This window comes from Lepidochelys olivacea, assembly GCF_965140295.1.
Source record: "Lepidochelys olivacea isolate rLepOli2 genome assembly, chromosome: 3".
NCBI lineage: Eukaryota > Metazoa > Chordata > Testudines > Cheloniidae > Lepidochelys > Lepidochelys olivacea.
In genome coordinates this window covers 167,150,142-167,163,732 of record NC_140413.1, presented here as the reverse complement: position 1 = coordinate 167,163,732, position 13,591 = coordinate 167,150,142, and the positions used below count along the sequence as shown (strand labels likewise).

At 38.1% G+C, this 13,591-nt stretch overlaps 1 protein-coding gene across 1 annotated transcript in view; it reads left to right on the top strand.

The window, feature by feature from the left end:
• Positions 1–12,991, top strand: part of RPS6KC1 (ribosomal protein S6 kinase C1) — a 108,632-nt gene extending 95,641 nt beyond the window's left edge. Inside the window, exons 14-16 of the mRNA XM_084624180.1 lie at positions 7,609–7,691; positions 8,935–9,030; positions 12,087–12,991. Of these exons, the coding sequence (XP_084480306.1) occupies positions 7,609–7,691; positions 8,935–9,030; positions 12,087–12,197 (290 nt within the window). The 3' untranslated portion in view covers positions 12,198–12,991. The remainder of the gene's footprint in view (positions 1–7,608; positions 7,692–8,934; positions 9,031–12,086) is intronic.
• Positions 12,992–13,591: the final 600 nt, after the last annotated feature.

Here is a 13,591-nt window from a genome sequence, read left to right as displayed (position 1 = left end):
TTGAACTATAAGGGAAATGACGATGACTTATAATTCATTCCTCATAAACTCAGCACCATTAAGAGTAAAAAATGTGGATTTGTTTTTGGCCAAGATTAATGAACTATAAATAACAAATGTGTTTAACTAACAAATTATAAGGCCACAGATGAGAATTTTCACTGCATTAACTCTGAAATGCATAATGTTTTCTTACAATCCCCTTTTTACATTATTTTTTTGTTTTCTAAATAGTCTTAAAATGTGCTAAGCTGCTGATGTTTGAATAAAATGTAAAGTTGTCACCAGATCATGATGACAATGATTCACTTCTGTTTAAAGTCCTTTGCTCTCAGTGCCCCCTGAGAACTCTTATCGCATATTTGTTCAAAAAACAACAACCCCCCCCCAACACACAGCCTATTATCCACCCCCTCCCCATGCTTTATAATATCAGCAGAGTAACTTTTTTATCTCTTGGTTAATGTGCCTTGGTATTTTGAGGGGGGAAAAATTCCAGTAACAGATTCAATTTACAAGGACAGAAACTTGAGCAAATGCCAAGCTAGCAGGGGGGCCATTATTCTGCTCTATAAATACGTTTGAAAAAGAAACACACACACACACACACACCTGTGAATCAACATGTTTTGGTCAAAGTGAGGGGAAAGCAAGATAGATAATTTTTTGAAATGCAAATGATCACCTTCTGTTATTTAAGTACAGTTTTTGCCCACTTTGTGATCTTAGATTTGCCTAAGAGTCATTTCCATTTAAATAATGCAGTAATCGTATTACACTCTTGGTAGGACATAGATAACCACAAGTTTGTAAAACTAAAACTGGAACTTTTAAAAGACCCTAGCCATTGTTTGTTTATATCTGTGAAAAAGGCAAAACATGAATGGCTGCAGCCATATCAAGAGCATCTGGAGCCAGACCTGATCAAGATTAGGTCTCGTTGAGAAAGCAAAAACAAGTCGTTTTGGTATATTTTGTATCTCTGAATTCTAAAGCAAAGTGCAGCAGAAAAAAATCTACGGCTTTAACACGTGAATGTGCATCTTGTGCCCCACCCCCCCATACTGCAGGGTGTATTGATTTATTTTAAATCAAGTTTCAGAGTAACAGCCGTGTTAGTCTGTATTCGCAAAAAGAAAAGGAGTACTTGTGGCACCTTAGAGACTAACCAATTTATTTGAGCATGAGCTTTCGTAAGCTACATCTGATGAAGTGAGCTGTAGCTCACGAAAGTTCATGCTCAAATAAATTGGTTAGTCTCTAAGGTGCCACAAGTACTCCTTTTCTTTTTAAATCAAGGCGATTTAAAATCATGATTTAAATCACCAAGTGGGAAGCCTCGATTTAAATAATCTATTTTAATCAACTTTTCCATTTGAACTTCACGTATTTTCTAAAGAAAGGTACATTCTTACTGGTTGACATAACCATTAAAAAGTCAATTTACAATTAAATCGAGCCTTTACAGTAGATTTGGCACACCTTTTTGCTACCAAGTGATGTCATACACGATGGTGTTTCCTGGAATCAGAGGCCAGGCCCCAATGCCTGTGATGACTTTGCCAGTCAGTGTCTTGCACCAGTAGTGCAGCCCCTGGGGCCCCCCACAGGATCAGGCCCTTAATACAGTATATGATCTATTGTGCCATATTTATAAAGCTTGACCTCAAAAGTTAAGATTTTTTCCCCCTTGTTTGATTCTTTCTTTATAAATTGTAATTCAAAGTTTTTGATAGTCTCCTGGATTCAGAATATTTATCCTTTTATTTTAAGGTTTTCAGAGATTTAGGCCTTACTATATTTTATAATGATTTCAGGTTTTATTTGAATCAAGTTTTTTTTTTAAATAAAAGCTTATTGTTATAATTTAAAGTACAAAATAAAAAAAAATCTGATTTAAATAAAAAATAAATAATTGATTTTTTTTTTTATCCACCTTGCCATACTGTATATGTCAAACATCCAAATCCCCCAGCTAGTTAGAAGGGAAAAGTCCTATCTACTTAGGGTGACCAGGCAGCAAATGTGAAAAATTGGGACAGGGGGTGGGGGGTTATAGGAGCCTTTATAAGAAAAAGACCCAAAAATTGGGACTGTCCCTATAAAATCGGGACATCTGGTCACCCTATATCTAGTCCAGAGGTCTAGATTTCGCAATTGAAACGTTGTAGATGAAAAGTGATGGGCTTTTCTGAACAAATAAGAAAATCCAATACCACTTTTTAGCAACAGGATTGCAGTATGTAAACTTATGATTCACCTCAGATATCACCCCACCATACAAGGATGGCATTTTTTTCATTGGTATATCACAGCTGTGAAATCTAGCCCTCTGATAATGCAATGGTAATGAGAGAACAGATGAGTTATGAAGTCCCATTTCTCCCACCTGCTCTTTTTTCCCTCTAACAGTGAATCTTGAACAGTGAATCTTGAACAAGCTGAGTGTGTAGAAAGACAGATACATAGTTGAGATTTTCAAGACAGCAAGGAGATCTAACTACATAATTTCCATCAATTTTTCTTGTAGGATATGTGAAGGAAATACAGTCCTAGTCACATACCCTCATGTTTTGATGACTTCACAAGACACTTGATGTGATCAGGATCCCATGTGCATGCTATATTCTCTGTATATGGATGCACACAAGTATATCAGTATATTTGGTTTGATCTAAACCAGTATTTAGTGTATACTATACAAAGCCTACCCAAATAAAAGATTTGTAGATACAAATTTTAGTCCAAAAAAAGCCCAAATTGCTTCATACCACAAGTTGATATCCATGCTCCCAGATGTGAAATGACAGCGTCTCTTCTTCTCTTAGACAATTTTCTATAAGGAAGAAACATGCGGCTGATGGTTGGAAGCACACAATATTAAAAAGTCAAAAATATCAGCAACATTGGTCTTTATGGCATGATGTTTATTTGCTGGACAAATATATCCCACCCCATGTTACCAATTACCTGAAGCCTTGTGTATCTGTATATCTAACTTTCAGTGTGAGGTTGCTGATATTAAGTACTACTGTTCTGTAGTCTAGCCATTTCATTTGGAGTAGATTGTTTAAGAAAGTAGATTAAAATATAATTGACCCCTAGAAATCAAAGGGAGGGTTGGTCTAATGGTTATAGTGAGAGACTAAACTCCATGGGTTCTATTTCTGGCTTTGCCATTCACTTGCTGTGTGAACTTTTATATACTGGTGTGATCCTAAATGCAAAGGAGAAAGCATTATGACCAAATCACTTATGTGATGTGGTATTTAGTTACTGTATCTTATGAGATCTTGGCTGACCGAATCTGTGTGGAGTAAATTGGCTTTGGTTCCTTTTATCTGGTTCTTTGCAGATGCTCCTTTACATTTATAATACTAAATTAAAATGCAAAGCTTTTAAATTAGGACTATAAGGCAAATAGATTGTCTGAACTCTAATGGCTATACATGGCAGCAGAGAATGGTAAACACCATGTCTATCATTTTCAGGGGGTTGAGCTTGTCCCTCCCCATTCCTCCTACCCCCCATCAGTCCTCCTTAATGGATTTGGCTGGGTACCACAGTGGCACCTGATGGTAATTCAGACTGGAGTTTTGGGTTCTGAGTTTTGGTTTCTGGCCAATAGAAAAACTATACTAGATGTTTACAATATTTCCACTAGAAATGCAGTATAGATGAAAAGGACTCCTCAAAACTTGAAATAATTATCATGATCAATCAACCAAAAGTCAAATGGTATCTTTTTTTTTTTTAAGCTTAGGAGAAACCTCTCAGTACAAAACTCCAGAGCTTCTGAATATTAGGTTAAGCAATGCCTCTACTTACTTTCAGAAATCAACTTATTTTCATGTGTACTACCTTCAGGACTTTTGCCTGAACTAATTCAAATGTCATCTTTTGGGAATTAGTTTCTCCTGGAAAACTTGACTGAATTTTGTTCCAGGTAATTGAAAGACAAGGAGACCTGGCCTAAATTGCATCGTGACTGCAAGTCCACTGGACTGCCTCTGAACCCAGTATCTTTTGTTCCAAAATCTAGCACTGCACTGCTCAACAGATCTTATGGGCAGCTCCAGATCAGGTGCATTTGGGAGAAAAAATTTTCCTGTGCCTTTTTGTATAAAACTTTTTGAGATCTTTTAGCATGAAGAGTGGTATTTCAATGTAAGGTATTGTACCATTATTGTATGCATTTTATAAAGGACAACAGGCAAAGTGCATCTTGGTTACGATATTAATAACTGTGTAAAGGATTTGGTTCCAAAATAGATTAGTTTGGGCTCCCCTTTCTACTCTAGAACTGGCTTGAATGTTTGCAAAATAAATTGAAAATAAATAAACAACTCTATCAGCTGCATATCAGGAAGGAAGGTACCACTATGTATAATATAAATGTTCAGATAAATACTGGGGGGAGGTAGGAAGGAAAGAAGGCCTTTCAGTCAAGACCAGCCACTATATCAGAAGAATAGCACTGAACCTCTTCACAGAAGCTGTTTATCTGCACCATCTGTCTGTGAGTGAAAGTGGTTAGCATTTCACAAAGCTTGTCTTAGCAATAGGTGTTGCAGGTAAAGTATTTCTGTGCAGGAATTTAGCACTGTTGTGCTGCATTACCTGATTCTGGCTGTCCCGTGGATATAGTTTATGTGGAAAAGAAAGCAGCTCTTTCCCTTTAGTCAAGTTACATTAAGGTTGGATGAACTACTGATTTGTTCACCCTGTCATCTTTTCCAGTTGAAAGGATCTTGTGATCTTGTATACTGTTAATCCTAGGAAACACTAGCACCTGTGTCCGTGTCCGAATGTGAATAGGGTCCTCAATTTAAAGGTTGATAAAGGACTGGCACAAATATGCCGAAGTTATTCACTTAGTTCTTATAGGCACTACCATTTATTGTCTAAATTACTTTGCTGATGGATAGAGATGAAAATGTTTTCTTAGTGAGGGCAGATATTGTGGTTCACATTTAGTGCAATATTAAAGCTTTGAAAAGCATATGCACTGTGTGGTATTACATTAGCTGGCTTCTGTGTATGACTTGAAAGCTCTTCATAATCTTTTTTCTAAATTTTCCCATGAGTGTAGTCGAGATAAAAATGCAGTAATATTGACATGACATTCTGAACTTATTACTATCAATGTATTGCATCAAAAGTAATGTGACCTGCTCAAAGTAACGGAATGTAAACAGCATTTGTTTATATGTAGCATTTTCAATGACTTTTTAAGGAAAACATCTTACTTTGATTTTGAAAGTGAAAACAGTGGGGGGTGGGAAGGCAAAGCAGCACCTAAGGAGGTACGGGTGGTGGTGGAATGGGAGGAAAGTAAAGCTAATTTCAATGTTGATTAGTACCTATGGATGCTTTACCTAGGTGGCTTTTACAGTTAACATTTTGGTTTTGGTGACTAACCATTTAGACTCTATAAACCACGTGAACAATCTTGCCAGAACCCTCAGTGCAAGTTGAACCTTGTATTTGGCGGCTGTTTCTATTTATCCTAATTATATCATTTTAATGGTGTTTGGGGATGAAAGCGACAGAAGGATTTGGTGTCTGAATGTTGTGGCTCACATAGGTAAGAGACTGGAAATGATACAACTCTCCATTTATAATTTGACAGTTTTCTAATGGTTAGACTTCAGGCCTTGGAGTCGGAAGAACTGGGTTCTTGTCCCCACTTTGCCACGTAATCAATCTCTGTTTCAGCTTGACCTTCTGCAAAATGAGTGAATTAATACGTAACCACCTCTTGTAAATAGCTCTGAGGTTCTCTGGTAGAGCTTGATTCTGGGCTTGATTCTGCAAATAACCCATCAGAGTCTGTTACTACCAAGGATTGTATTGCTTTAACTATCCTAGTAAATTTTCTAGTGTAGATAGTGTGTTAGTTAAAGAAATACTGCCCCGTGTGTGTGGTACTAGAGAATGTAAAAAGGAGCTGTATTAAGGGAGTCCTGCAAGGGCTGAGCATCTTCAAGTTGCATTGCAGCTAATGGGAGTGGGAGTGCTCGTCACTCCACATCTTGCAGGATTGGGCTCTCAGTGTTTCTGTGCGTCAGGTGGAGAGCTGTAGTCACTGTTCTGCTCTCCCCTGCTACAGGAATCTGATGCATTTGTAGTTCTTTTTCTGCCATCTTCATTTTAATCTGCATAAAACGATACACAGTAGTTTTTTCTAACCTGGCATAATGTGTTTCATAGCAACTGCCATGTGACTGTATACTAATCAATGCTCTGTGTTTGGAATCTGGGGTGGATTTTGACACTAAAGCAATTTTAGTGCAGCTATTGAATTTTTGACAGTCAAAATTAAGATTTTCTTTTTCCTGCAGTCTATTATGCCTCCTGTTTTAAAGCAGACAGCTTGGTTTGTTTGTTTGTTTTTTAACCTGAATCAGTCAAGGACAGGTGCTTTCTTTTTGCTATCACCATGGGTGTGCAACTGCGTATGATGTGAGTGTACACAGGCCACACTGCTCTCTGGTGTCTGCTGTCTCCTGAGCATAAAGAATAATGAAATAGTCTGGATGGCTGGTGGGTATTAGGCATGGGAGTTTTTACCATGTAGGTAGGTAGTTGATTTGAATCTGGTCCAGTTGGTAGGAACTTTCAGTTACTAAACTCTAATGGCTGTTGAATAGCCTCTGTGAAATCCTGCATGAGCACAGTGGGCTGGACTAGATGACCTCTTGAGGTTCCTTCCAGCCCTACATTTCTATGATTCCATGAAATGATTTTATGGTCTCAGTCCAGTTTCCAGTGGACTCGTGTCCTCCTCTTAAAGTGACATCCTCCTTGGCAACCTCCAAGATCAAGGATTGGTTATGAGATAACTGAACTATCCTTTCACCTTCTAGAACAGAACTGAGATATTGCAGTGGTCCTGTCATGCCTGGACTGCAGGGCTGGCCCTAGACCAAATGGCACCCCAGGCGAGGAGCATCTTTGGTGCCCACCCCTCCATTTGTTAAACTTTTGAATACCTTATTTTTTATCAAATTTGTGGCTCATTTCATGACTTTGATGCACGATTTGCATGCATGATTTATCCCTGTCATGTAAGAAGATAAATTTGCATGCTAGGATCTGTAAATCTGTATTTATTCATGCCATATATAAGCGAATAAAGACAAATTCAGTGCCCCTGCCACCCCCTCCCCCCAAGCCCAGCAGCTAAGGCGGTTGCCTGGGTCACCTGCCCCTAAATCCAGCCCTGATGGACTGTACCTAATTTATGGAGAAATGGATTTCAGTTTTAAGAATGTTTAATCGGTCCCCTTTCACCAGTTCTAAATTCACTAAACAAATTTTGTTGTACAAGGAAACATTGCAGTCCAGTGGAGAGGAATCCTTGCCCATGTGCCTACTGGTATTGAAACTGTCCGTACTGTGCAAGTCATGAGGAAATAATAAATCTGCATCGAAAAATGCAGCCTACGATAGGTGGCTAAAGGGCTCAGTAGCATGCAGGCATAACGGAAGCTTTGTAGTGCTTAGTGTATGCGCAATCAGCATTAAATAGACACCTTGTAAATCAATATTAATTTTGAAGGTGAAACTAACTTTTCAATCTTAATCTAAATGTCTTGTGTTCAGAGGTTGGAGCTATTCTAGAAGAGACGGAAGCTTGTGATTGGTGGAGTCTAGGTGCCATTCTCTTCGAACTCCTCACTGGAAAGGTAGGCACTGGTGCAGGTATGCAATCAAACAAACATGGAGGCACCATCCTTCCAGAAGCAATTGTGCCTGAGCATGCTTTTATTACTATCTCCCCCTCGTCTGTGTTCTTCAGACCTGAGCTGCATAGACTTGCCTGGCTTGCACAGGATCAGAAGAACAGTGCAGGTTTTTCAGGGATTCAAACTTGTTCAAGCTTCAGCACAAACACTTGGTAAAGTTGTATTTACCATATTGCAATTTTGAGGTTAATAATAATAATAATAATAATAAAAAAGCCACGATTATTCTTTAATAATCCTTCCCTACTTTTTTCAATGCATATGTCCAGCATTTGTACACTATGTACAAATGTTAGTGCTGAAGCTATTGGATATCAGTCCAGGGAGCAGTATAGACCTACATATGTGGTACTGACATGAATTCAGGTTTGAGCTGGGTCTGCAGTGAAATGTCGATTATTTAATCAATTTCTATATAGATTGACCACCCTGTCAGTAAAATGGATTTCACCTCCTCCCCTCTTATTGCTTGTTCTCATATGGCCCAGTTTGACATCTCTCCTGCATATGTTCTAATGCATGCATATACTAGGATCAATAATTTTAAAGTATAATGTATGAGGTTAATGTGCTTAAGTGATGATATGTAGTTAGCCCATACAGAAGCAGGTGGTAGAAACAGACATTACTGCTTATTGGGGAAAACTACTCAGTATTCTAAAAAATGAGTAGCTGACCAAATCAGATTTGTTGGGGGACTTGGACAATCGTAGCAGTTTCATTTTGAACAAAATCCAAGAATCCAATTGACCAAAAGTAGGAGAAAGATAAAGTCTGGGGGGAGAGGAAGAGGTTTAAAATATAAATTGTATAAAAACATAAAAAGAAAAGGAGTGCTTGTGGCACCTTAGAGACTAACCAATTTATTTGAGCATAAGCTTTCGTGAGCTACAGCTCACTTCATCGGATGTAGCTCACGAAAGCTTATGCTCAAATAAATTGGTTAGTCTCTAAGGAGCCACAAGTACTCCTTTTCTTTTTGCGAATACAGACTAACACGGCTGTTACTCTGAAACCTATAAAAACATAGTTCCAGGAGAACTTCAAGTACCTTCATATTATACTCTGAGGTTTGCTTTTTATTCGTCAGAGGATTGCTCTAAGTACAGTGTTTGCATCAGTGTGCACCTATACTATCTTTGTATTATGTTGGTTAAGAAGTGTTCCTGATTGATTGTTTCAGACTCTGGCTGAGTGTCATCCAGCAGGAATAAACACTCACGCTTCTTTGAACATGCCAGATCACGTATCCAAAGAGGCCAGATCACTCATTCAGCAGGTAATTTAACAGGGAATGTATTTTACATACGTAAGCATACATATATATATATACAAACGTTTCTAACTGCTGTAGCAGTGAAATAACCTAACTATAAAAAGCTGACTGCAGGGTTGTAGGCAGCCCTCTTGTCATTGCTTATGAATTTTGCATGAATATATTGTTACATCTGGAAATTCTGACTTCTGATGCCAGACTTCTAAGTAGAGGACTAAGAGTTTAACATTGACTTCAAAGGGAGAAAAATTAAGCCAATGCTGAGTGCTTTTGAAAATTGTCTTGTGGTATACGACCATTTTAGGAGTTTTGTCCTAAATCCATCCAAAGTATTTCCATGAACATTTTAATTCAATCCAAAAATAGCAATACCAATATAGCAAGCTACCTTCAGACACTAAATAATCCGTAACTTACTGTTATTTTAACCATACCTATGACATTGCTATAGTTGAAAATGTGTGACTACTCTCCATGAAGGAAGAGAACTTCAAGGCATCCCTTAAGGATGGAAGACAAGTGTAATTTAAAGTGTGAATAATCTGGCTTTTGCAACAGAAAGATAATTTTTAATACATCGTCCATTAGAGGATTGAAGCAAAGGGGTGCTGGCTTGAAAGAAAATACACAGCCTTCCAGGTCGACGTGTCTTGTATTAAAGTTTTTTAAACATTGAGGGAAAGGACAAGACTTGCTGTTTTCTAGCTCTCCGTGTTAGGTGGTCATGACTGATAACACAAGATGCTGAAATATGCTTATGCATGAACAGCATAGAATTGTAATGAATGCACTTCTCCTTTCTCTCCTCCTTACGTGTTCATTAATTTCAAACAAAACATGGGAACCTACCATAGGTATGACTGACTCCATTTGCACAGGGTAAATTATATATGGTGATTTGTAGTTTGGACTTTGGATGAAGAGCATCTGGCTTAAAAGCTACACATCACTTAGGAACTCAGTCTTGATTTGAACACAGTTGAAACCCAAGGAAAGAGAGTTAAAACTTGACCATCTAAAGGAACCAATGGCAGACTGACTTCTGTATCTTTCTACTAAGCCACTGATTTATGGTCAGTCAGTCATATTGTAATACGGAACCAATTCCAGTGCCAGTCTTGCACCCACAGGTGTCATGTTACTAAAGTGTGTGAGAAATAGATGAACAATGCACAGTGAAGGAAATATCTCATGTATGCTTATAGAGCTGGAGACTTACTAGGTGCTGTAGTCCAATTCTCTCTGACAGTGTAAGGATTGGTCTCTGTTGTAAATTTACTTGTGTTTTTGTCTGGTCCACTTGTAAATCTACTAAACAGCGGAGTGTCTACCATTTACAGTTTGAAGTGACACACAGATATATAGTATAGCCTTCACTTTCAGGCAACTTCAAACTGATAACAAGATCATATCTGTTGGGGTCATAGCTCAGGTTAAGTCCTCATGTGCAGTCTGGTGACTTATAGGATGGAGGTTCGGCTCCATAGGCTAGTAAATCAAACCTCTGTTGTGTGACTATCCAAGGAAACTACCATTCATTGTTGAGGAAGCCTTGTCAGGAAAAGGAAGGGTCTCTTGGCATGGTTAGCAATTTGTCATTGTGGCTTTCCTCTTCCACCCCCAAACAGGTTACGCAGGTCAGGACATCACAAAATAGCTTTCAGGGATCAGTATGCAGCTACATGGAAAACCATACCAAGTTTTGTCTCATGGCATACAGCTTCCAGTGCTGATAACTTCACTGCCTTCTTCATCTAGCCAACACCATGTCCTTCACTTAGGAGAAAACAGATTTTTTTTTCTATTTTTTTTGTTTTGTTTTGTTAAACAAATAAGCTAAGGTTCTTAGTTTATATTTAATTGGTATTTTGTCCTCAAGATTTTTCTTTAGATACTTCCAAGTTTCACTGGCCAATAACATTTGCACAAATTTTTTAAGAAAAAAAGATATCTGGTATAACTTATGATGCATTTATTTTCCAAGAGTAAAGTTTTTGTCCTGGAATACAGAACTTCAGAACATAAAATTTGTTGTGCTTACTTTCCCACCTGCTGTTGCTTGTTACGTTTCAGGGGAAGGCAGCATGACAGTGACTGCATCTGCTTGTCTGCTGGCTTGTGTAAATTCTCCCAGTAATGCAGTTTGCTCCCCGAGTTATGTCTCGGGAATGAAGTTAGCTTATTTTAAATAGCAGAATCAACTTAAAATGTACAAATTAATATTCTTATGGGTTTATGCTTTTTTTGATTCTCAGGTGTAGGCATTTGAATGCATTGAGATTAGAATTCACAGTACCCCTTCATGACAAGTATGAGAAGAAACTATGTCATTAATTTATATTCTGAAGAAAGGCAAAAACTAAATTTATGCCCTGGAACTGTGTATTTTTAATATAAAAACAATCTCCAAGTCTACAAACTCTTTTCATGGCTCTTTATCAGACTATTTGAAGTTCTGCCTTAACATTCCCTTTAAAGTTACCGTTCTGCATTAAACTCAGTAGGGATAAATATTATGCTTTCCTTTCCACATGGATACAGCCTGTTTTCAATATGCTGTCTTGTTTGGAGATTGTAACTCAAGCAAAGAAGCTGTTTAGTTTTAGCAGTTTTCCATTAAACTATTGCACCAGTTTTCTCCAACATCTCAATTTTAAATTTGGATTTAATGACAACACTGTAGACTCCCTTATTTGTTATAATCATTTTGTGGAAATACTCTTTTCAGGAGATAAAAACCATTCGTAACAGTACCGTGTTCTAGGGCAGTAGAGACAGAATCATGGAACTTAAAGAAACCTCTATGTTGCCATCATCTGTGGCATTACGTTAATGCCAAGGTGTCTAAAGAGTGACCATAGGCCAAATACAACCAACAGAGTTCTACAATGCAATCCATGGCTGCCATTCTCTTAGCGTGTCCAATAAGGGGGTCTTCAATGAGCTGAGCTTTATATATGTTTGGTGTTAAAGGCTGTACCTTACTCTTAGATCTTGCTGTGACTCTTTAAGAAGCAGTACTCACTTTTACTAACTGAATTGTATGTTGTGTTTTTAAGCTTTTGCAGTTTAACCCTGTGGAGCGTCTTGGTGCTGGAGTTGCAGGTGTTGAAGACATCAAATCTCATCCATTTTTTGCCCCTGTAGATTGGGCAAATCTTTTGAGATGAAAGGAACTATGGCTCTATGAATATGCTCAGGTCTTCTGATGGACGAATTTCTCTGGCACAGAAGCACCTCTGACTTGTCATCGTTAAAGGTGTATTGAATCACTTGGACAATATGAATAAAGGAGATGGGAGTAACCATGCAAAAAGCGAATATTTTTAACACAAATCACTGAATGGACAGGGTACTAGTTTATTTTTATTGCGAGTGGCTGCTATATGTAAACCTTCTCACCAAAGGTGTGCTCTGTGTTGAAACTGTTGGGTAAGCATGTCTAGCTCTGCCAGCTTATGAATTAAGTAGAAACAGGACCTCACTACAGGTGCTTCATCAGATGACAGAAGTGCATAACTCCCTAGTCCACGACAGCAGAAAGTAGGGCCTTTTATAGTGTCAACAGACTATGTCCCTGTGCTAGATGCAACTGTGGGGGAAAGGCTCAAATAATTTATTAATGGTATATGCAGAACAAAATACTAAAAGTGCTTTATGCAAAACTTGGCCTATAAAACAAAAATATGTATCCATGGAAAAAAATAAGAGCTGTTGCATCATACTGTGAAATGTGTCTTGAAAGTGGCTGCATATCATTTCAAATAGTGGAAAGAGCTGTCCGCATTGTGCTTTCTCGGTTAGCAATGTCTGTGCAGAACTCTCTCTCCATAACGTTGGATGAGTTTCATGTTTAAGTCACTACAAAAAAGGGAAGTTGTTTTTCCTCAGCCAGGTAAATACTGCTTTACTAACTGAATAAGGACCAAGGAAACATGATGCTAAATAAATGTATGGATATAAAAATGAGACTCTTCTCTCTTAATTGGAGCTACCGCAGTTTCAGTTAATGAACTCTTCCTTGGCGTGTTCTCCTCTTAACCTCTCCCTCTTCAAGACCCCATTGCCCACACTCTTCTTCCTGATTAATCCTCTGGAGTCTTACTTCTTAATGATCCCAACAATATGAGTGGCTTGGCCCACTCTCATGATCTGTTTCCAGGTGCAGAAGAACCAGGGGACTTGTCGGTCCCAACTGAGAGAGCAACAACTAAGCAAACTCTGGGTGGGAATTGGATTGAGACAATTGGCTGAACTGTTTGGTGAGTAGTGGGATCTGAGGGAGGGAATGGAGAGAAGGGAGCTAAGAAATGAAGAATATTTATTGCCTTAGTTTTGCTTTTTTTTTATTGCAGCTCCCCAACTATGCCAATCCATGTTCCTGATGTGTACATAAATACAGTATAGACAGATTCTTTTACAGATAATGTATTTGTATTTGTTTTTAAATGTCCCTTTACCCTAGTTTTATCCGGAGAACAAAGGGCAAATCCCTTTGCGAAAGAGAGGCTTCAGCAATCATTACTGTATTTAAAAAAAATATTTTTTTGCTCCTATTTGTATT